At 43.7% G+C, this 25,276-nt stretch overlaps 1 protein-coding gene and 1 long non-coding RNA gene across 3 annotated transcripts in view; one reads left to right on the top strand and one right to left on the bottom strand.

Annotated features, from left to right (window-relative positions):
* Snx3 (sorting nexin 3) overlaps positions 1-785 on the bottom strand; it is a 37,837-nt gene extending 37,052 nt beyond the window's left edge. The window contains exon 1 of one of the 2 annotated variants that reach the window (XM_021644374.2): positions 330-785. In XM_021644374.2, coding sequence (XP_021500049.1) covers positions 330-491 — 162 coding nt within the window. In that variant the 5' untranslated portion in view covers positions 492-785. The remainder of the gene's footprint in view (positions 1-329) is intronic. The other variant, XM_021644375.2, reaches the window with a different exon arrangement.
* A 19-nt stretch (positions 786-804) lies between these two features.
* On the top strand, positions 805-3,604 carry LOC132649584 (uncharacterized). The gene is made up of 2 exons (XR_009588087.1): positions 805-2,031; positions 2,964-3,604. It is a non-coding gene; the product is annotated as an uncharacterized LOC132649584 (long non-coding RNA).
* Positions 3,605-25,276: the final 21,672 nt, after the last annotated feature.

Genomic DNA, 25,276 nt, shown 5'->3' with positions numbered 1-25,276 from the left:
CTGCCTTTTTCGGAGACTAGTGTTCTCGAAAGATCTACCTCTTCAACTCAAATGTCATGCCCAGCTGAGCTGCTCGAGAGGCGAGCAGAGATCAACCCACGCCCTCCTCTTCCAGCACCTTCTGCCAGAGCCAGCGGGCTGGTCCCCATACAAACCGTCCAAGGAGGGAGAGAGCCAGGCTCTTGCCTCCGTCCGTAGACAGGCTGCCCAGGGCGTCTGCAGCACGGTCTGGCCTGGGCAGCCGCTGACAACTCGGGGACCCCCACCCGGGAACGGCGGGGGCGAACGGCCGCGACCCGAGGGTGGCGGGAGCGGGGCGGGTGCCTCACCTTGACCCTGATCTCGTAGGTGGTGAAGCGGCCCCGGCCGACCCCCACGGTCTGCGGGTTGCTCACATCGATCTCGAGGAAGTTGCTGGGCGGCCCGTAGGCGTCGTTCAGGTTCTGCGGCTTGGTGATCAGCCGCCGGGTGTCCGCTACGGTCTCCGCCATCTCGCTGTCGCCGCGGCAGCCGCGGGCTCTCCTCCACCGCCTCCGCCTTCGGCCAACGCCGCCGCCGCCGCCCGCCGCGGGGACTCACGGCTCGCGCGCAGCGGACGGAGGCGAACGAGCACGTAGGACGGGCGGGCGGGCGTTCGCTCCGTGCGAAGCTCCGCCCCAGGCTGCTCCGGCTTCCGCCCTTTGCCCACAGAGAGACAGCTGACTTGACCCGAACGCCGCGCCCCGGTACGCAGGCCCCGCGGCGGCCCTGGAGGGACACTGAGGGGTGGGGCTGAGGCGCAGCGGGGTCACGGGACTGTGGGCGCCAAAGTCTCACCGTGGCGGGACTACAACTACCATAATGCCTCGGGCGAGCGCGCCGCCGCCGAGTGACGCGCAGGCGCGGCAGGGAGGGGACGCTGGGGAAGGGGTGTGAGTTTCCGGTTTTTCTGACTCAGCCTCCGCCGGGAGGGACCCCGGAAACGATTTTAGCTGTTTGGCACTTTGAAGGCAGTAGTTGGAACAGCAGGAAGGAGATGAAACTGCATATACTGCCTGACTGTGATTCCTGGAAACTCTAGAAATCTTTAATAATCTTCTAGAAATCTTTAATAAACTCTAGAAATCTTTAATATTCTTCTAGAAATCTTTAATGAACATCTCAAATGAATCAGTACATATCTGTAATCCTGACTTTTGGGAAATGGAGACCAGGAAAATCAGGAGTTCGAGGCCCGCCTGGGCTATATGAGACCTACCTCGAAAAACAAAGGAGCTGGTTTTGTAGCTCGGTTGGTAGATTGATTGCCTAGGATTCATGAAGTCCTGGGTTCAGCGCCCAGGAGGGACATAACGTTAATGTAATGGCAGCACTCAGAAGGTAGTGGAGGCCTGAGGAGCAGTAGTTTCAAGGTGATCCTGTTCTACACGGATAAATTTAAAGCAATAAAATAAAGGAGTGGAATTTTTGAAACCCGATAAGATCAAACTAAGGTCAAACTGTGTCTACAGTCAGAGTGGACAAGCTGAAAGCCCCCTCAAGAATCCAAGATAAGCTGCCATTCTTGTTTCCCACCAATCCTGGTGAGTTTGTTTTGTTTTTAGGTGGTAAATGTGTCTGAATTACACTTGGAATAAAAACGGAAAAAAGGAGCACAGAAGGACTCTGGGGGGAAAGGGAGACTGGAAGATAGCAGAATGCTGAGAACTCGGACACCAGGAGCTGCTGCATTGTGTTGTCATCCATGACGCCTGAACAAAGCCATCATGAGTCATAGGCAGCTTCTCATAGGTTCCTTAGAGACCCTTCAGGGTAGCCTACAAAGTCAGCACTGTGGCACAGTCATAAAGCTAGCAAGTCCCGGAGCTAGCACTTTATTTCCGGAGCACAGGAGACTACAGATCTGAAAAGGATAAACTAAAGAGTTGGAGACATGGCTTACTGATTAAGAATGCCTGCCGTACAAGCATCAGGACCTGAACTTGGACCCCAGGACTCATGCGACAAACAAGGCTTGCCAGTAACTGCAACACTGTTGGAGGCAGAATGGGGGTATGGAGGAAACAAAAAAATCTGGGGTTTGATAGCTCTCAGTCTGGTGGGGTGAGGGTGGGGGAGAAAGATAAAAAAATGAGCTCCAGTTACAGGGAGAGACCATACCTCAAAGAAATAAGCAAGGGTGATAGAAAAAGACATTGACGTTGGCTTCTGCACAAGATACCTGTATAACACAAACACACACACACACACACACACACACACTAACCTAGAATTAGGATACAATGGCTGGATGAAAGGAACAGTAATTTTTTTTGGGGGGGGAGTCTAGACAAATGCCTAGTTATAATAGAGATGGAAAATATTTTAGGGAAGCAAACAAAAAATGAGAAAGAAAATAAGCCCTATTCATAACAATGACCAAAATAACCAAATCTCAAGAACTTAGTGGGAAAGCAAAAGTATCCGGACTTTACAGCCAACTTGGGGTACATACCAAATTTATAGGTTTACATGAGATCTTTGCCTCGAAAACATAAGTTCAAGATTTAAATGTGAAAAAGTTAAAGGTAGGGTATGAGATAACAGCTTAGTTGGTGGGTGGGATACCTGCCTAGCATGCAATGGAGGCCCAGGGATTGATCCCAGCACCACACACATGAAAAGGCTGGGATGGCAAATGGCTGTAATCTTAGCACTCACTGGAGGAAGGAGAATCAAGAGTTCAAGGCCAGCTTGAGCACCTGAGACTCTGTCTAGAAATAATAGATGGTGGGTATGGAGATGCATGCCTGATATTCTAAAAGCCAGAAGAGTGAGGCATGACACTCTTCATTGGAGACCAGCTTGAGATTCATATCAAGACCATTCTCAAAAAAAAAAAAAAAAAATTTAGAGAAAACTGAAAAGTTGTAGAACACCAAAAGAAGAGTATATATCTTAAACAATGTGGGAAACAACTGTATTGGTTTCTCTGATTTTTACAGTGACAAAATACTCAACAGGAAACAACTTAAGGAGAAAAGGATTTGTCTTGGCTCATGGTTTAAGAGAGCACAGTCCATCACCGTGGGAAGACATGGCAGAGTTCGTGGAGGCAGAACACACAGCTGGGACTCACAGCTGGAAAGACTGGGAGGCAGAGAGCAGGATATGCTGCCATTCCTTCTTCGATTTTTATTCAGCCCTGGCTGCTAATCCATGGGATGATGATGCTGACGTTGTGAGTAGTTCTTCAGTTCAACCTCTTGGGAAGCACCCTCACACACTCAGAAAGTGGCGAATGTCCTTAGTGATTCCAAACCCAGTCATGTAAGTGCCGACCTAGCTGAATAAAAAATATACAGCAAAAAGTGCTCAAATGAAAAATGGGGGGAGCCAGGTGCCGTAGCACTCGCCTTTAACTCCCAGCACTCTGGAGGCAGAGGCAGGTGGATCTCCAAGAGTTCAAGGCCAGCCTGGTCTAAATAGCAAGTTCCAGGCCAGCCAGAACTACAACAAGACTCTGCTTATCAGTATTTCATGTAGCCTCTTAAGAAAGGAAATTCAAATGGACAGTAAGCATAAAGAGTGTGTCCTAATGTTTTAATCAAATAAATGCAGCTGGTAGAGGCCTGTACCACCATAACCAGTTTATAGCTTTCATCTTAAATGTCAGTTAAGGATTTGTTTTATCAACTGCTTTCTTGTTTGATTAGAATGTCACTTCCCCAAACCCAGAAATTTGAGGGAAACAAAAGTGAGTAACTGGACCTCCAGAGAGTCAGGATCTGTAGTCATAGCACACTTAAAAAGACCAAAAGATCAGTTCAGTCTCCTCTAGATCATTTACCGAGTCCAAAGTACCCTAGTCTTCACACTCCTGCCTATCTCCAGGCTGATGAGCATTCCTGAAGAAATTCCATACTGAATTGCACCTTATCAAATTCATAGTTTCATTGGAGACTTCAATACACCCAAGAAATCTCTTATTTTACCCTCTTACATTGGTGCTTTCTTGATCCTAAAAGTAAGAAAGTAATCTCTTCTTTCTTTATGTACACAGAAAAATTAAAGAAAAAAAAAAGCCAGTTATGACAGCCCAGAGCTGTCATCCCAGCACCTGGAAGGCAGAGGTAGGGGGATCAGGAATTCAAGGTCATCTTCACCTACATTAGGAGTTAGAGGACAGCCCAAACTACTAAGACTATTATACCCTCTCTCAAAACAAACAAAGCCCAGCAGAGAAAGTGCTTGTTCTGCAAGCCTGGGTAACCTCTGACCTCCACACACCTGCTCTGGCACAGGTACACCTGCACAGACATCACAGATGCAGTAACAATAATAAGATTTAAAAATCAGAAAGAAAAGTGAAAATATGGAGCCCAGCGCATCTCTGTTACAGGACAAGTTTCTCCCAGAGCTTCTCAGACTATGAGACCATCTTCAACCATGTGGATCTTTTGAGACTCTCAGCACCTTTTTTTTCTTACTACAGTATTATAGAAATGATAAGAACGGTGCTTTGTATCGTGATATATGCCGGATTTAACTTGCCCTCTGCTGACAGATGTATGTGGTGGTTCAGCCTGTCTTAGGGTTGCCATTGCTATGAGGAAAGGGTATAATTGGCTTAAAGGCCAATTCAGGAACTAAAGTAGAGACTGCGGAGGTAACAGACTTGCTTCCCATGGCTTGCTCAGCCTGCTTTTCTTTCTTAAACATAATCTTTAAAGAGGATTTCCTCATATGTATAAGTGTTTTGCCTGCCTTTATGTATGTGCACCATGTGAATGGTTGCTACCTGTGGAGGCCAAATCTGCTAGGACTGGAGTTACAGAGATGGCTGTGAGCCACCGTGTGGGAGCTCAGGACTTGCCTAAAGGTGATCTGATGAAGTTCGGTGAAAGGCATTTTCTCAATCAAAATCGCCCTTTCTGATAGCTCTAGCTTACGTCACGTTGACAACAAAACTAAGTACGATGCAGTCCTTTCTTTTCACTTTTATAACGCTACAGGGCACAGCCTTCAGTGTGGTGGATATCCCATACTGGGTAGGTTTGTAGGATAAATTTGTGTAGGGGAGTGATTGAGCCAGAGAGGACATGTGCATTTATAATTGGGAGATCCTGTAAAATCTAAAGTCCCCCTCACTTCCTTTTTTTAAAGATTTATTATTTATAGAGTACTCTGCCTGCATGTGTAGGCATGCCAGAAGAGGGCAGTAGATCTCATTATAGATGGTTATGAGCCACCATATGGTTGCTGGGAATTGAACTCAGGACCTTTAGAAGAGCAGCCAGTGCTCATAACCTCTGAGCCACCTCTCCAGCCTTTTTCTTTAAGGCCGACCCATCTGACTCATCTCTTCAGCCCTTCTCCCTTTCTTTCTAAAGTTGACATTTGGTTAAAACATTTTTGTTTGTTTTGTTTTTGTTTTTAAACAGAGATCTGCCTCCTCTGACTTCCAAATGCTGGGATTAAAGGTGTGTGCCACCACTGCCCAGCTGTTTAAATTTTTTAAATTAAAAAATGCTGACTTTGTTTATCTTATGTGTAAGAGTATTTCGTCTGAACATATTTATGTGCACTGTGTGTGTATGTGGTGCCAAAAGGGGTCAAAAGAGGACAGTGGATCCCCTTGACCTGGAGTTTTGGTATTAGGAACCAAACTCCAGTCCTCTGAAAGAGCAACCAGTGCTCCTAACTGATGAGCCATCTCTCCAGTTCTTGACTTTTGTTTAACAATGCATGGAAAGTACATGTTTGTTTAAAGCTTCACAAACAGTGTATTATCAATTTTTAAATTTTGTTTTTTTTTGTTTTTTGTTTGTTTGTTTTGTTTTGTTTTTCAAGACAGGGTTTTTCTATGTAGCCCTGGCTGTGTAGACCAGGCTTAATTTTTTAAACCTTTACTAGTCTGCACAGTAAAATTCATCCTGATAATGATGGTTTTTAACACTCATTTATTTTATTTTATCTTTATTATAATATTTGTTTGTTTGTTTACTGGGACAGGATTTATTTTCGTAGCCCTTGTTGGCCTGTAACTCACAAAGATCCACCTGCCTCTGCCTCCTGAATGGTGAGATTAAAGGTGTGGGCTATTGCCCTGCAATCTTTTATTTTATAGCTTTTGAATCGTGAAAAATGGCAAGAGGCAATTACTGTGGCAATAGATATGTCAGGGTGCAGTCAAACTAAAATATAGTAAAGACAGGGAATTTACAGTACGGGAACTAGAATAAGGGTGTCAGCGCATGGAAAAGTACTGAGAGAGGAGACATGATGATACGGAGATTCTTGCTAAGCTGAACCAACAGAATTCTTGCTATCATTAAGCCAAGAGTTCTACATCTTAATGGATGGTGAAACTCATCTGGTATCAAGACTTCTCTCCAAACTGACTTAGAATGGGTTGATTGAGGAGTGGCATGGAAAGCCAAGATGAGGACTAGCAGAGAAGAGAGCTCAAGGGTGTGAGCGTATCTGTTTGACATTTGTCACCCCACTTGATCACCCAGACTGACTTGGCTGACCTGGCTGGCAAGGCAGACGTCCCTTCCTCCTTCATTGCTAGCATCCCTCCTCAAGTTGCGTGTTGGGTGGAAGAGAATGGCCTTCTCTGACAGAGGAGGACCTTTCCTCAGTTGACAGTATGTGATTATCTTTGTTCCTCTACTTCCAGATAAGCTCTCGGGAGAGTTCAGCAGGATCTCTCTGTGGTTTGCTCGCCGTCAGAGGCTACCCCAAAGAACAGTGAATTTAAAGAGCAAGCTCAGGGGTTTCTCTGACCGGCCCTTCCTGTATCTTAATCATTCCCAAAGCACAGGGAGATAAAGGGTCTGAACTTCCCAGGAGGAAGGTGATTCTCAGGAAATCCATTTAAGAAGAAAGATTAGCCACCAGAAAGAGAAAAGGCTAAAGGTCTTTTTTTTTTTTTTAAAGAGTGTCTCCAGGAGATAACCTGAGAGGTTTTTATCTACATAAAACAACCTTTGAGGGAAGGGTCCGGGGAGCACATGCCAATGATCCCAGTACTCAGGAGGCTGCAGCTGGAGAATCATGAGTTTGAGGCCAGGCTAGAGCTGCACAGTAAATCCCTGTCTCAAAGGAAAAGCAAGGGCAGATATGTTTGGTTAATTGGTGAGGCGTTTGGGAGGCAGAGACAGGCTGACCTCTGTAAGTGTGATGCCAGCGTGGTCTGTAAAGATCGGTCCAGGACAGCCAGGGCTACACAGAGAAACCAAACAAAATGAACAAACAAAAAAAAGGTTCTCTCTAGAACTTTTGGGTCCCTTTGGCCATTTTTTAAAAACATATGTATTAAGCAGACTGTACTTATATAGTCTGGAATAGGTGTGGGCAACTAGGGGAGGAGAAATGGCACACAGCTGATCACAGAGACAGAACACCACCGCCACCATAATCCCAGTGCTTGGGAGATTGAAGCATGAGGATCAGGAGCCCAAGGCCAGTCTTGTTATAGAGTGAGCTGGAGGCCTTCCTGGGCTACCTGAGAACATGTTTCAAAAGAACAATAAAACAATACAAGTCATGTCAGGACTGTGATAAGAGCCACACAGTACATTCTTGGGGAAGGGGGGGAAAGGTCAGAAGTAAAGAGTGAAACAGAAACATGAAATTGGTGTGGATCTCGTGTGTGTGTGTGTTCCAAGGACTGAAACTAAAGCTTTCTACATGCTTGAGTGCTTACTATTCCCTATCCCTAGAGTTGATGACTGACTGGCAAATTGCCCATGATTTGGGTATTCCTGGGAGATACATTCCAATAGTAGGGGTAAATAGTCCAGAGTGTAATGGTGCACACCTTTCATGCCAGTGTCTGGGAGGCAGAGAAAAATGATCTCTGTGAGTCTGAGGTCGGCTTGATCTCCACATAGTGAGTTCCAGGACAGCCAGGGCTCTGTAGAGAGAGCCTGTCTAAAAAGAAAAAAAAAAAAAAAAATCACAGGAAGCTGGCTTGAGCTGGCTTGGTGGCTCACACTAAGAATCTAGTAGTCATTGTCATGCTACATACAGTTACATACAATCAACATGGGTTACATACAGTTAAGAATAACATGGTTATATACAGTTACATACAGGCAGCATGGGTTACATGAGACTCTCTCTCAAAAGATCAAACCATAACAACTGACATGGCTCAGCAGATAAAGGTTGAAGCCTGATAACCTGAGTTCAATTCCCAGGCCCTGCCTGTATGGTGGAGGGAGAGAACCAACTCCTGCAAGCTGTCTTCTCACTTCCACACACGAACCATGCATACATACATTCCTATAGGTCAACGAGTGCAATAAAAACTAAACCAACCAAACCAAATAAATAGCAACAAAAACTACAAGGCTAAGTACATGCAGTAGGCCACCAAAAAAAAAAAAAAAAAAAACAGGCTAAAATAACCATGGAGTCATTATTCTAAAGTACCATAGTAACCAAAATCAAATTAATCTGCTTATCTGACCTTTTAAAGAACTAGGAAAAAGGTCAGACCTAGGCATTTGGGAAGCTGGGACAAAGCATCCTGCAAGTTCAAGGCCAACCTGACTAACATACTGAGCTGAAACCCTGTAATTTTTTTTTAAGTTGAGTGTTGTTGATTATGAATATTTAATATTGATTTATCTTTTAGTTAAGCAGTGGTTATTCCTAAACCAGCTTTATACCCAAATCACCACACAGAGACTAGGATTTATTTAATTAACCTAGAGCACAATGCTGGGCAATATTTATTCCATCCTAAAACTCCAAGCCCACATATTCAAGCCCTCCCATTCAGATTTCTCACATTAAACTTGCTTTTAATCATATCTTAGGTCCAGTTCATCTCTGCTCATGGTTCCAAGTCCTCTCCTGCAGATCTCCTCCAACTCCTCACACTTGCTTCTTTCTTCCCCTCTCTGGACCAGGATGTCCCTCCCTATTCTCTCCATTGCTCAGCACTGGCTGGATGTTTAATTGAAAATACAGAGAACAGATGGTGGCATGTTCACACAAACTTAAGACAGGTGATGCTTAGAAAGAGAAACATCACAATGAAATGTCCGGATTGAAACCAGATAGTGGGGTAGAGAAAATCAGCATTTGAATGAACAAGGATGAATTGTTTATGTTCCACAAGAACATTATACCAACAGTTGAGTGGCTGTTTTTGTAAAGAGACAGGTTCTAAGCACTGGAATTAAGAGAAAAAGGGTACTCAATTTGAAAGTGAAAGATCAAGGTGAAAGATACACCTGGGAATGTTGGTGTATGTCTCAAAAGAAAGTCACCTCACCAGAAACCCTGTCTTTGGAAAAAAAAATAATAAACCAGAAGAAATAAAATAGTCAAAATTAAAAGGAAGCCAGGCAGTGGTGTCATATGCCTTTAGTCCCAGCACTCGGGAGGCAGAGGCAGGCCGATCTCTGAGCCTGAGACCAGCCCGATCAACAGAGTGAGTCCAGGAGAGCCAAGGCTACACAGAGAAACCCTGTCTGGGAGGATGGAGGACGTTAAAAGGAAAAAAAAAATGCTAATTCCAGTTACAGGTACACCTAGGTCTATGTCTAGCATGTAACAGGGAGCTGGGATTTAAACTTAGGTCCTCATGGTTGTCCAGCAAGGGCTTATATCCACTGAAACATCTCAGGAACAACATTCTCTATACCATAGTCCTTCAATAAAATAAGCTATCCCAGATAACTAATAGTCATTTTCTTCTGGCCCTGTCTCCCAGCCATACTTTCGGAGGAAAGTAATTTTGCAATGACCAATCTACTTTTTGTCTGTTTGTCTTCTTGTCTTTTTCTGTCTATAAAACTGAACTTTTCTTTAATTCTGTGTTATGGGATGAAGTACTGCCAGTTCTATAATGAAAAGGAAAGTCAGTCAAGACCTTTAGGGGCAGAGAGATGGCACACAAGATAAAGGCATTTACCCCCACCAGCCTTTGACCCCCTGACGCAAGTAAAAGTGGAAGGAGAGTGTCGATGGCAAGGAGCTGCCCTCTGGTCGCCATGTGTGTATACAGGTGCTCCCCTCCATCATACATGCAGCATACACAGTGACAATAGTAATAATAATAAGTAAGGTTTAAAAAAAACCTTTAAACTGGGCTGGGGATATGGAGCTGGTTGGTAGGATGCTTGCCTAGCATGCACAAGGCTCCAGGCTTGATCTTCAGCTCTACAAAAGCAAACAAACAAACTCTCTCTGTACACCAGGCTAGCCTGGAGTTCACAGACACTCACCTGCCTCTCCCTCCTGATTGCTGCGATTAAAGGTGTGTGCCGGTGGTCTCCAATCTGTGACACTCTTGTTTCAGCCTCTAAAGGGCTTGGATAACAGGTGTGCAACACCACACAGGCTGAGTCTCCATTTCTTCACATATAAAATGGGGATGCTCAGAGCATGGGTGCCTCAGGCCCGTAATCCCAGAATTCAGGAGGCTGTGGTAGGAGTTTAAGGCCAGCATGCATTCTAGTAGTAAGCTTGAGGCCAACCATGGCTATATACCAAGACTAATAGATAGACAGATAGGTAGGGGCCTTGCACATAGCCCAGTCAGTAAAGTGCTTGCTGCATGAGCATGAGGACTCCATTTCATGCTCAGCACCCATATGGCATGGCATGACGTCACATGGCATAATATGATATGACATCACATGATATGACATGATATGGCATGACAGAGCACACCAAGCAGGAGGCTCTGAGGCTTGTCAGCCAGCCAGCCAGGCTAAATTGTGAATTCCAAGCTCAATGAGAAACTTTGCCTTAAAAAGTAAGGTGATGATTGAAGAAAAGACACCCAGGACCAGAGAGAGAGCTCAGTAGGTAAAGGCTCTTGCTGTTAAGTCTGAAGACCTGGGTTGGATCCCTGGGACCTGCATGGTGGAATGAACTGGATCCTTTAAATTGTCTTTTAACCTCTGCGTTAAAAGGAGGAGGGCTGGGGAGGTGGCTCAGCAGTTAACAGCACTTACTGCTCTCACAAAGGACCTAGGCTGGGTTCCTAGATGGCAGCACACAACTGTCTGTCAACTGCAATTCCGGGGTATGTGACCCACTCTTCTGGACTCTTCGGGCATCATGCATGCACACTATGAACATATATACATGCAAGCAAAATGCTCATACACACATTAAAAGACTGACCTCCACACACAGATGCACACACACAGATGCACACACACACACACACACACACACACGAACACACACACATGAACACAACTAAAATTAAATGACAAATAAAGATAAGAATGATAATAGTACTACTTTACAGAATGCCAAAAGAGGTATGACTTGAAAACATTTGGAACAGTGTCAGACTCCTGAGAGCTGTATAAAAGTCAACAAGGAAACGGGTTTTTGTACAAAGAATATGATTTTGAGGTCATATGTTGAGGCAGGGACTGCCATGATTGGGAGTAACTGCAGTGGAGTTTGATGGGGCCCTAGGAGGAAGGCAGAGTCTAACCGAATCATAGTGGGCCACAGTGTTGCCTTCTTTTGACCCTAACAAACCTGAGCTTTAATCCTACAGAATGTTTGAATTATTTACCTTGATTTATTTACTGTGATTTTGTAGGTTCAAAACACGGGTTTTCATAAGCATATCAATTGAATGCAGCGTCAGTCATCGAGACCTTATACGAAGTAGTGTCCATAAAGGGTTATTTTATGTTACCATAGTTTATTTTTTAAAAAGCCAAAAATTTTCTAAATGTGGTTAGTTTCAAAGTAATTTTTTGATAAACCAACTTGAATACTGCATTGTGGGTAACAAGGTTAAATAAAGGTTCTAATAAGACAAACAGTGACAATTTAAATAAATCAGATGTTTTTGTGGAAGATTACTCTGTGATTTTCTCCAATTATTCATGACATTTCACCCATTCATATTGTGATCTGCTTTAATAGTGGAAGGGGGGAAAACCTTGTCTCCTTGTTTATTCTTTGTTCTCAAGGAGATAAGCTGTTTATAAAGACACGTTATTTGTTATTTAAATCACTTTTACTGAAGTTGTTTATTTCCTTGTTTCAGTTTCTAAAAATATTGCAACAATTGTAATGCTTCTTAGAGATGCCTATTCAATTCAGAGTGATTTGTACTGAAATCTTTGCTAAATGGGCACAGGTGCTGACGGGTAGACCATGATGGAGTGAGTCAAAACCCGCATGCAGAGAGAGAGAGAGAGAGAGAGAGAGAGAGAGAGAGAGATGGGCTAGAGACTTACTGTGGCAACTTTTCAAATCTGGGGCCAAAAACATTTTAGACCTTTTAGAGTCTTGCATGTTTACCAAGGTCTAATGCTATACCTGCCACCTTGTAAGTATTTAATAACAGTAATAATAATAATGATAATAATAAACTAGGTCTAATTCTAAAACCATAAGCAGGAAAAAAAATGTGTAATTTAAATCCAGAAATCTGTTTCTTAGAAGGTGCCCTTTAATCACTTTGCAGACTTTCAAGATCATAATTATTACATAAAAGTAATTACATTAAAAGATAATTTCCTTGGTAGTAAAGTATCAAATTAAAGCTGAAAAAGCACTACTTATAAACAGAATTAAATATATATATTTTAAAATTGTTGAACAGCAACATGAAATTATATCTCTCCTACTTCTTTTCTCCTTGCTGTGCACAAAATTATCCCAAAATAAATTTTGGTGTTTTGATACCAAGAAGCCTCATGAGAATACTTCCTGCAGCCATGTGACAAGTTTTCCATCTCAACCTATAAATGTAAACTGTGGTTTGACTTAGGTAAGCAATAGGACTACTGTGTGAAATCAAACCAAGTGGATTTGATATTACAAGGGACTTTTGATTATTTCCAAGAACGAACAGTTCCAAATCCAGCTGGGTTGATTTATCTGGAAAAAAAAAAAAGTGAAGCCCGCTCTTGTAATTTTACAGCCTGCATTCCCGCTGAGTGAGCCTGGATACTCCAAACTGCGGGCTGTGGGTGCCCATCTCGCCCTTTGAAGCTGATGAGAATTGCTTGTGCTAAGTGAGATACACGCTGGGAAAATTGGGTCCTTACATTGGTGTGTGTAGACATTAGCAGTCGCATGACACTTTCCTGATCTGGTCCCTCAATTTTCTCCAGTCTTGGTTTTGGCAGAAGATACTCAGCTTTGGAATGAACATTCCTTGGATAAGATATTATCATCCATTGAAAGTTTGTCTTCTTAGAGTGTCAGCTGAGAACTTCTCCATTATCAGTAAAGATGGATAAATAAGACTGACCTGATCTTAATCTTGTCTATGTCATCTCAGACATCCATGAGCAAGCCAAACCTGTCTGATTGTTTCCTCCCTGCTAATTGGGAATGTAGCCACCTAGAGCAAGTAGTACAATTGGTTTATGACCATTGTTTATAAAGGGTTATGAAGATTGACTGCACTGCAGGCCAGCTTCAGTTCCTCTGGATAAATGGGCTATCGGAAAAACACTCAGTTCTTCTTATTGCCTGGGTGCATCCATTCAATAAAAAAACAAAAACAAAACAAAACAAAACAAAAACAGATTATCAGGTTAGGTTATCAGGGATCACCGGTTGTGGAACACACCTTTAACCCCAGCATTTGAGAGGCAGAATCAGGTGGATCTCTGAGAGTTCAAGGCTAACCTGGTCTACAAAGCAAGTTCCTGGACAGCCAGGGCTGTTACACAGAGAAACGTTGTCTCAAAAACAAACAAATAACAGCAACAAAAACCCAAGCAAGAACCCCCCCCAAAAAAAAGATTATCAGGGAGCAGTAATGCGTTCCTACATTGCATGGATTGTTGTGTTTGTTTTGAGGGAAGGGCTCTGTTGGGGTTTGAACCTGAAGTGCTCAGGTTTTGAGTCTTGCTGCCCAGCTGTTGGCGGCACTCTCCTGGGATCTGTGGGGCCTGAGGGTATAGGACTTGGCTGTTGGAAGTAGATCCCAGGGGCAAGCCTTGGAAGACTGTCACCTGGCTTCTGCTTACCGCTAGGCTCTGCACTGAGCTCTTCTCTTTGGCCTACTGTCACGTGAACAGCAAGGCCACATGATCTGGCCGCTATTGAGAGAGCCTGCCACCTCGCTTTCTCTGCTACCATAAGCAGAAATTTCCAAAAACATGAACCAAAATGAGTCCACCCTTTTTAAAGTTATTCTGGTATCTTGTCCATCTTGCTGTATAGCCCTGGCTATCTTGAACTCATGATCCTCTTGTCTTAGCCTTCTAAGTGCTTGTAATTGGAAATGGGTGCCACTACCCCTGAACCTGCACCACAGGCCTGGTGAGATGGTCCCATAGTTCAAGGTGCTTACGTCCACAACCCATTCGGTGGAAGGGGAGAACCAACTCTGGCAAGTGACCCCTCTGGCAAGAGCACACGGGAGCCTGGGGACCCACATACACAAGCAAGCGTGTCAACTGTACACAAATAAACAAACAGATGTTTTTAAAGGAAAAAGGCCTGAGCCTAAAATCCCACCACCTGTGTCACTTCAGCCTGTTTGTAGATACATTTTCAACACTGTTAACCTAAAGCATTCAGGAGGGACAATTAGTTCTCCTGGATGCTGTCCCATCCCAAAGCATTCCCCACCTTCACCTCTTACCTATGACTAATATAGATATACAAACAATAATATGTATCGTATGTGTTCTGTCCCCAAATTTTCATTATGAAAAGTTTTTTTTTTGGTTTTTTTTTTTTTTTTTTTTTTTTTTTTTTTTTTTTATTGCTAGACAAGTGGTGGTGCACAGCACTGGGAGGCAGAGGCAGGAAGATCTCTGAGTTTGAGGCCAGCTTGGTCGAGGACAAATTCCAGGACAGCCAAGGCTACACGGAGAAACCCTGTCTCAAAAAAAAAATACACAAAAAAGTTTTAGATTCATTTTTTTATGTGTATGAATGTTTTGCCTGCATGTACATGTGTGTACCACAAGCCTAGTGCCAATGGAAGACAAAGAAAGCATTGGAATGCTAGAAATGGAGTTACAGGTGGTTGTGAGCCACCAAGTAGGTGCTGGGAATTGAACCTGGGTCCTTTGCAAGGTCAACAAGTGCTCTTAACCAACAAATCAACTCTCCAGGCCCTGAAAAGGGATTCTTTAGTCTGGCCTAGTACACATTCCTTCCAGTTCTATTAGTTTCACTGTCAGTAGGGTTTAGAAACTCACCCTGGGACCTGACCCTTTTCTGGTTACATTTGTTCTGTTCCCTCTTAATAAATTCTCCCAGACAGCCCAGGCTAATCTAGAACTCCTGGGTCCAAATGATTTCCTGCCTTGCCTCTCAAGCCACTAGCACTGTGGCCATGGGACCATGAGCCCAGCTTATGGAAAGCAGATATAATAACGTATTAAACTCTTTTATTTCAGAGATTCCCAGGTTTCTGAGCTTTAATTAGAATATAGATAATAATTGCATATGTAGTATTAAACACGGGACATCGGCAAATAGAACTTTTCTGGAAATTTAAAATCCAGTTGTTTTAATGATTTTATATATATAAAGGCCATACAGCTCCACCTGCCCAGATTTGTGGTGATCTTCCTGCCTCTGTGACTGGAATGTTGGGATGACAGGGGTGTGTGTGTGTCACCATACTTGACTTAAAAATTTTTTTCTTACTAAGAACACAATAACCCAGAAATAGCATCAAAATACACGCTTAGGAAATAAGCAGGGTTTATTGGTGGCTTGGATTACTATCCTAGTTTTTCTGGAATTATAAATATATAAAGGCTTATAAAAATAAATAGAGAGTACTTGATAAATCACTGATGACATTTTCAAGCCCAAAGCATTTGGGTGATATGAACAGAGTCAGGAGCCATATCTTGATTTTTCTCAAGATTTGTTAACAAAAGAATTGTGTCAGTTGTGGTGGCGCACGCATTTAATCCCAGCACTTGGGAAAGGCAGAGGCAGGTGGATCTCTGTGGAGGCTAGCCTCGTCTACATAGTGAGTTCTAGGACATCCAGAGCTACATAGTGGGACCCTGTCTGGAAAGAAAGAAAAGAAAGAAAGGAAGAAGAGAAAGAAAGAAAGAAGAAAGAAAGAGAAAAAGAACGAGAGAGAAAACAAAAAAGAGAGAAAAGAATGAAATTGTGTGTCATTCTTTCATTTTTTAGTCCTTAAAAATATCCTTCTAATTTAGATAGTTGGAAGGGTTTTCCTCATTTAGGCTACAACTTTGAAAAATAAATATAGAGTGATTTGGAGAGGAAAGAAACTACTTTAGTTCTGACCAAGTGAAAATGGATGGAGTTAAGGTATTTTAAGACAATAGGGCCAATCATGTATAAGAGAGGATGGATGGGAGGGCTGAGGATCAGATATTAATTGAAAGTGGTTCCAAGTTTGTAGCTGGGTGTGATGAAGCATGCATGTAATGCCCCTCCTCTGGAGAATGAGGCAGGAGAATTACTGCTAGTTTAAGGCCGTGTCAGGCTACACAGTACCCAGTCAGCCAAGGCTCCACAGTGGTTGGAATAATAGGAGGCAGCTGATGAGTGGGTGGACAGGTGCAGGGCCTGTGGGGTCATGGCTGATGGAATGTCACAGCTTAAATTGCCTGTTCCCTGCTGTCACGGCTCCTTCTCCATGGCGTTGGTCACAGTGAGCCTTTACAATGTCAGCACCATGGGAATCCCACTGCCTCTCGTCCCCTGGTTCTGTAAGATGTGCGCCACAAGCTGCCGGAACCAGAGGGACTGGGAAGGCGGGCAGCTTTTCTGAACAGGAGGCCAGAAACCAGCACAGAAAGCTCAGAGGACACCAGCACCTCTGAGATGCTGGGCCCTGGGTCATGCTAGAAAGACACCACTCACCCTGCACTCTCCAGCACAGACACTGAGCTTCCTCCACGCATCCTTCCCAGCAGTGGCAGAGACTGTGGGTGACTGCAACCCTTGGCAGTTTCCCCGACAACTAAACATGGTCAGGGTCTTTCAACAGTGCCCCTTGTATTTTCACTGAAATTACTCCTTCAGTTAAAAAAAAAAATTCTTATAAACGAGACATGATTCCAGGTCTGGGGACACAGCTGTGACCATAACAGACACAAGGAGCTTAAGTTCTAGGAAGAACAGACAATAAGCTTAGAAATTAGCAAAGCATGCACAGTATTGTGGTCTGGGCTGAAGTGCCATTGCTTGCCTACAGTGCGGAGCCCTGAGTTCAGTCTCTAGTGTCCAGAGTGTAAAGTAGGGTACCATATGGTGGTGAGTGTTTATGCGATTATAGTTTTATATGAGAGGTAGTAGTCAGGGAAAGTCCTAACTGGGGATCATAAGGAAGTAAGAACATGGGGAAGTGAGCCAAGAAGTTTTTTTTTTTAATTCATTTTATTTATTTAGACAGAGACATTGCACCTAGCAGACATCTTTTTGGGACATGTTTTATTATTTTGATAGGTGTTGTGTTGTGTGCGTCTGTGTCCGTGTACTGTGGCAGGTGTACAGAGGTCAGAGGACAACTTTCAGGAGGTGGTTGTCACCTTCCACCATGAGGGTCCCAGGGATGGAACTCAGTGTCAGGCTTGGAAGTGGCTGCCTCCATCCTCTGAGCCATCTTGCCACCCCTCCCTGATGGGTATAGATGATGGGTATTGAAGTATAGAGCATTTCAGGTAGGATGACCAGGTCGTGCAAAAGATGTAGGGTTAGAAGGCAGGCCTGGTGAATTCCAGAGAGCCAGCAGGGGTGACACAGAAAGAAAAGCAAAGTGGCATGAAATGAGCTCAGAGAGCATGTTGTGATGGTGACCTAGGAAGGCATCTTGGAAAGCATGGTTCAGTCAGAAGTTTAGAAAATGTAGGTTCCTGTTGTGCAGGGGACAGTCTTTGGGTTATGAAAAGACTCAAGGAGACCAGTGAGAAGGCTGGAAGGGTTTTGCAGGGAAAGAGTGCCTCTGCACCGCACCCCCCCAACCCCTCCATCTCTCACCCAGCTGTCCACGTAGTCCCTAAACATCACGCAGCATAAGCTTTAAGCTCGGCGGTGCCAGGACTGTCAGAGCCCCTCCTTCCCACTCGGAGCTGCATGGTTCCTGGGCTCATGAGTCCAGGATCTGTGCTCAAGAGCCAAGGAATACCACAAAAGGCACACCGTGAAACAGACCCCATGCAATGGATTTATTGAAGATGGGGGTGGGCATGAAAAATAACTGCCTCTGAGCCAGAATGGAAATAGTGACGGGCCAGGCTGTGGTGGCGGGTTTCATAGGCAGTATGGAACATGGAAAGCACAAGTGCGGTGACAGTGGAAACTGTCTCATTGGCCTCAGTAATGGTGGTATGCCCAACAAAAGCAGTCTCAGGAACCCAGAAGGGAGATGATGGTGACCTAGGTCAGGGTTTGTAGTCATAACGTTGGTGGTAAAAATAGGGAGATTCTGAATAATTTTGAATATAGTACCAACAAAACTGAAAGATTGCTCAGGGTTGGAGAGAAAAAGCACAGGGGTAGCTCCATGAGATTTGAAAGCTACAAATGGGTAATGGGAGTATGCAGGCAGACTTTTTTAAAGCTATTTTATTTGGGTTCTTATATCTACCACCCTTCTCCATCCCAAGCCCTTCCAACCCCACAACACTAGGTAGGAGAGAAAGAAGGTTAGAGGGGAGAGGGAGCATAGATCTCTTTGAACTACTTCCTGTTGATTAGGGCCGTTGGATTCTTAAGGGCAAGTCCAGTCTTTGTCCAGCCATCCAGCAAACCAGCAACAGCAAGCACAGCATCAGGGACCAGCAGCAGCGGGAGCAGGCCCCACCTCGTTGGAGCCTCTCCCGCCGCTGGCATTTATAAGAAGCCAAGTAAACTATCCTCAGCTGGCAAAATCACATCCTTGCCAGAGCATGACACGCATAGTTGGCTGCTGTGGACAATCTGAATCAGCCCCATATCCCACACCTGGGATCAAAACAACAACAACAAAAAAGTCACCTAACCAGGGTTTTAAAAGAAACCAAAATTCTCACTACAGAAGCAGAAATCAGTATTAGGACATGTGCTTTGGCTCTGGGAAACCCTCATAAGAAGATGAATAACAACAGCATAAGGAAGTGGTCTGCTGCCTGGTTCATGCTGGTGGCCTGACCCTCAGCCAGTCCCTGCCAGCAGCCCCATGGCACATATCAAATGGCAACTTCGTCACCTTGGAGAAAGAAAATGATAGTGTGCCAGACCCAGAGAAAAGTGCAATATTCAAATGATCCATATGTTATGGGTAATCAATTTATTTATTTGATTCTTTTTTCTCTTTTTTTGAGACTCTGTAGCCTAGGCTAGCTTCCATTCCATGGCAACCCTCCTGCCAATGTCACCAGGATGCTAGAATTATAGAATTATAGGCATTGAGCTATCATTTCTTTCTCATACTAGTGAAGACTAAGTAGGCCTAGTTTTACAGCGCCTAGATGGATCAAGAACTATGAAGAGAATCCCTCTTTGCTTCCTCCAGTTTTCTTTAAATATATATATATGTATATATATATATATATTATTTATACAGTGTTCTGCCGGTATGCCAGAAGAGAGCACCAGATCTCATTATAGATGGTTATGAGCCACCATGTGGTTGCTGGGAATTGAACCCAGGACCTTTAAGAAAAAGAGCCAGTGCTCTGGACCATCTCTCCAGCCCCCTCCAGTTTTCTTTTGAACAGGCTGTTGGCTATTCATGCTGATTAAAGAGGCAGGCAAAGCATTCCCTGCTATGAACACCCTTTATAAACTTTTGTATACTTTGTAAACATTGTAAACTTAAAATACTTTGTAAACTTTGTAAACCCTTAAGGTAGGTAAGTGTCCCTGCCTAGCCTGAGTCGCTATAACAGCCAGGCCTCTCCCCCAGACCTCTCTGTAATAACAGCAGTTCCAGACTCTGTAATTGTCACAGAGATCATCTCCAGTGCTTTAATAGGACCCTTCCCAGATTATGATAATTTTAGGTTAAAAGTCTGAACAAAAGGCACCAATCCCTGGGCAGGAAAACCCACCAATCCCTGAACAGGAAAACCCACCAATTCCTGAGCTTCCAGGACTTGAAATTCCACCAATCTTCACCCTGAAAAATCTCTGCCCTAGACAGTTCAACCCCCCACACTCCTTAAGAAATCCTATATAAAGGCTGAGTCTGCTCAGTTCCCTGCTGTCTTCTCCCAGGAGCAGGGGCAGCCAACTGAGAATTTGTTCCTCTCAATAAATCTCTCATGAGATTTGCTGCCTGGTGTGATCAGAAGCCAGGAAGCAACGAAGAGAAGTGTAGAAGCAGCAAAGTGGAGCAGAGCTGAGGCTCCTGAGCTCAGCTGAAGCAGCAAAGTGGAGCAGAGCTGAGGCTGCTGAGCTCAGCTGGGGATACCCTCCCCTGGGAGCTGCAATGCTTTGGTTGAGGGGCCTTTGCTGGATGGTTCCTGGGCTCACCATACCTTTCCACCTGAGCAAGAAGGCGATTGATGGGATTTCAAGTCCTGAGTTTGGGGGGGAGCTCAGGGATTGGTGGGGTTTTTTTTGTTTGTTTGTTTTTTTGTTTTTTTTTGTTTTTGTTTTTGTTTTGTTTAGACTTTTCACCTAAAATTAGCATAATCTGGGAAGGGTCTTATTGAGAAGCTAGAGATGACCTCTGTGACAGTTACAGAGACTGGAACTGCTGTTATGATCCAGAGGTCTGGGGGAGGGGCCTGGTGGCTTTCCTGCCTTCTTCAGGGTTTACAAAGAATACAAAGTTAACAATGTTTGGAGAGTATACAAAGTTTACAAAGGGAGTCCAAGGCACAGAATCCTTTCCCTGAGGCTTGAGTCAGCATGAATAAACAACACTAGGTCCTTTTGGGGGCCAGTTTGAAATAAAGGCAAGACAATGCTTTATGATTTCCTGTTTCACTTGTAATAATTGTTCTGAAAAATGCTTAAAACTTTTAGGTTTCTCTTTGTTGTTTCAGCAATAGCAGGACTGACATTAAATTTCTTACAACAGTTTATGTGTATGGATGTGTTGCCTGCCTGTATGTCTGTCATGCTTGCCCAGTACTCAAAGAGGCCAGAAGAGGGTGTCAGATCCCCTGAAACTGGAGTTACAGATGGTTGTGAGCCACTGTGTGGGAGCTAGGAATTGAGTCTGGTCTTCTGGAAAAGCAGCCAGTGCTCTTAACTCCTGAGCCATGTCTCTCCAGCCTCTTTCTTCCTTCCTTCTCTTTATTTTTATTTTATTTTATTTTTTTTAGACAGTGTTTCTCTGTGTAGCCCTGGATGTCCTGGAACTGGCTCTGCATGTGATAGCTAAAGGTTTTAAGTTTAAATTACTGTATATTACTGTATATAAATTACTGTTTAATTACTTTGAATTTTAAATCAAATTTACTCTATAATATAAAAATGCCTAGTCTAACCTGTAGGCCCCACTTGCCCAAGGACAGAAAACTTCCTGGAATTCTGGGGACTGCTGTTCGTGGAAGCTAACTTTTTGTTGTTTTTTGCTTCTGTAAAGAAGCTTGGTTGCCCCAACTGCTCTATCCCACGTAGATGGGAGGTATGTAGGCAGGAAGTACATCAGGATGTGTGCTTGTCAGTGATTGGATCAAGGTAAGCAGTGCACAGACTTGTGGAATTTGCTCTTGTAAACCTCTGACTAATATAATTCAGAGCCATCCTCTGGGAATCCTGGGTATGGATTTGGCCAGTGTCCATCAACCTGGACAGTATTTAATAAAGGTTGCTTCAAATTTGGCTAAAGAATTGTGGTAGTGGTTATTCTTTTCTGGTGGCATTACCATGTAAAACAGGCTAGTCTTTTTTTTTTTTTTTTAATTACAGTTTATTCACTTTGCAGGCTAGTCTTGAACTCAGAGCTCTGCCTGCCTCTTCCTCCCTAGTGCTGGGATTAAAGGCTGTTGGGATAGTATTTTTTTTTTTAATCTTAGCTTAAAAAATATGACAAACTTATTTTCTTCTAAATTGTATTATACTTACCTAAGTAAGGTTCAGCTTGCTACTTCTGTCTGCTTGCCCAACCATGCAAAAAATTCTGGTAGATATTCTTGTGTAATGGAAGTTTTGTTTTCTTAGAAACTCAGTTATGTTATGTAAATACATTTTTGTTTTAATCTCAAATATGGGATTTTAGTTCCGGCTTTAGTTTGTCCACAGCTGATAATCATCTCCCAAGGGCTGTGGTCTTTGACAGCTGGTAATGGCCTGCCTAGTGCAGCACAGAGAGGGGCGTGGTTCAGGGCTCTGGGGCTATAAATATGAGAGCCCAGAAAGAGAAAGTATGGCATACAGTGGTGGGTTATGGCGAATGGCAGTTTGGGGAGAGACAGAGATGGACGGTATGGGCAGAGACAGACTGAGAGAAATGTTTCAACTTGGCACCTTGGAGGAGACTGCTTGGCTGCTTTTGCTATTGATGGAAAATTGTTGTATCCCTAAAAGAATCCATCAAACCTAATCAGTTGGGAGAAATAAAGGGCTCTGCATCCCCTCTCCGCACTAACCTCTCTCCTACCTAGAGTTGGGGGGTTGGAAGGGAGAGGATTTAAGGAATCCCAATAAAACCCAAAGTATAATACAAAAATGCCCCTAACCTGTAAGCCCAACTTGACCAAGGACAGAAAACTTCCTGGAATTCTGGGATCTGTTGTTCATGGAAGATAACTCTTTGTTTTTTATTTTTTATTTTATTTTATTTTGCTTGAATTTAAAATTCAAAGTAGGGGCTAGAGAGATGGCTCAGAGGTTAAGAACAGTGACTGTTCTTTCAGAGTTCCTGAGTTCAAGTCCCAGCAACCACATGGTGGCTCATAATCATCTGTAATGAATCTGGTGCTGTCCTCTGGAGTACAGGCATATATGCAGGCAGAACACTGTACATACAATAAGTAAATCTTTTAAAAATATCAAAGTAATTAAATTTAAATTAACCCCAAATAAACTAGAGTTAAAAAAACAAGCACTGCGTTCTTGCTGATTTGACACTAAATTATGTGTGACTATCAATCTCATCTGTGATTATTAAGAATCTCCAATAAGGAATAATCTCATTGGCCAAGGAAATTGCTGTTCCCAAACAGTCATAGTGGTACCTAACTGCTCTCTGAGAGTCATTGTGATAACTATGTCAGTCAAAGGAGAAGAAACCTATTTTCCCTCCCAGAACAGGGCTTCCTGTGTAGGCCTGGCTGTCCTGGAATTTGCTCTGCAGATCAGGTTGGACTTGAACTCGGAGACCTGCTTGCTACTGCCTCCCAAATGCTAGGATTGAAAAGGTGTCCATGGATGCCTGGCTGAAGCAACCTTTTTAAATAAATTCTATTTAGGAGTATGAGTGTTTTGCCAGCATGCATGTCTATGTATCACATGTGTGCCTGGTGCCCACGGAGGGTGGTAGAGGAAATCAGCTCTCTTAAATGGAGATGGATGGTTGTGAGCCTCTGGGTGTGTACTGGGAATTGAACCCAGGTCCTCTGACAGCAGTCAGTGTTCTTAACTTCTTAGCATCTCTCCAGCTCACAACCTAATTTTTTAAAAAGTCTTTCACTACCCAGAACTAAAACAGATCGATAGATTGACTGATAGAGAGATAAATAGAGGTCATTCCACAAAGGTATCACACTCAAATCAGTAATGCTAATGGAAAAACGTTCTCTGCGGTTTGACTACATATGTGGCATGTTCCTATCAGACCAGTGACATTTATTAAATATCAGGTAGGATGTGTAAATCAGCAGAAACAGTTGTTCAGCTCAGAGCTTGGTAGCCCTAATAAATTAGAACCAGCCACCAGTCCTCACAGGCCAAATTAAAGGGGCAAACAAAGACACTTCCAATCCTGGTACTCAAAGGGCAAGGGCAAGGGATCACCAGGAATTCGAGGCCACCCTGGGCTACAGAGTGAGAGCCTGATTCAAAAACCAGAATGATTAGCCAGGTACTGAATGTACACCTTTAATCCCACCACTGGGGAGGCAGAGGCTTGATCTGAGAGACCAGCCTGGTCTACAGAGGGAGTCCCAGCACAGCCAGAACTAGATAGAGAAACTTTGTCTCAGAAAAAAGTTGGGGAGGGGGGTAGGGAAGAGTGAATAGGTAAAAGTAAAAGCAGGGAACTCGGGCACATTCGGAAGAGAAACAAAGAGGCCCAGAAGTTCCTCCTCCTGAATCCATCTTTGGGATCCTGACCTGCGGCTGACGTTTAAATAGTAGGAAAGAGGTATGGACAGCTAAGCTGCCTGCCCATCACTGACCCACCATTGTCCTGGCTCCAGAGTGTCCTACAGGGTCACTTGTGTCCCACCGGTCACTTGTCAGAACTGTGTGACATCTCTTCCTGGAAAACAAGCTCCTCCCTTTTCTGGTTGGCACCAGGCTTCGGACTTTTCCTTTTCCTAGCCTGAGATTATTGGGACCATTCCAAACTCTTAGGGACCATTGTCTCAATGGTCTAATAGCCAAAGAAAGGGACGTATGTGTCTCTCTTTAGACTATCCTCTCTCCTGCCAGGAGGGCACGGACTTCGACAGATCAGCAGAGCAGAGACTTGAAGTTACTCTGCCACAATACACCTTCCTTTTCCTGTTTCTTTAGAATTCCTCTTCTGGTGACCACAGTCTGGCTTCCTGAAATTCGTGTCAGTGTTCTCTTTTCTGGTCATACACACAATTGAAACTTTGTTTTCTCCTTCCTCTACACCACACTTTCTTGTTTTTCATAATTCCTGGCTAAATGTTCAGGTCTTTCAGACATTATCGGTGGTTGAAGGGTTTACTCTTTTTTTTTTTTTTTTAATTTACTTGTAAGGTTCTTATGTGGCCCAGCCTGGCCTATGTAACTATATAGCTGGACTTCTAATCCTGCTGTCTCCATTTTCCAAGTGTTAGGATTACAAGCATGTGCTGGCAGTAGAACCTTGGGCTTCATGCATGCTAGGCAAACACTTTACCAGGTGAGCAACAGCCAACACCCTCTTCGAAGGTCTTTATCTTTTGTAAAAAGCAAACAGTTAGAAGAATGAGTAACTTTTGCAGCTGACAAGAGTTTGGTTCCTAATACCCAGTATCTGGTGGCTCACAGCCGCCTTTAACTCCAGCCAGCTACAGGGGATCAGTGGCTACTTCTGCTCTCCAGAGAAATCACTTTCAATATAACCACTCTCTCTCTCTCTCTCTCTCTGACAAAAATACAATCTGTTTCAAAAGTTAAATCTCCTTACTTCTCCACAACCGTTCTCTCTTCTTGATTTCGCTTCTTGTCATTTGTTGCAGTTTTCATCTCCCCTAAGGGTAGCCAGCCTCAACTGGGGACAATCGCCACCACATCC

The sequence above is a fragment of the Meriones unguiculatus genome, chromosome 20, assembly GCF_030254825.1.
Source record: "Meriones unguiculatus strain TT.TT164.6M chromosome 20, Bangor_MerUng_6.1, whole genome shotgun sequence".
NCBI lineage: Eukaryota > Metazoa > Chordata > Mammalia > Rodentia > Muridae > Meriones > Meriones unguiculatus.
Note: the sequence above shows the minus strand (reverse complement) of the source record. Positions and strands in the feature narration are given on the sequence as shown.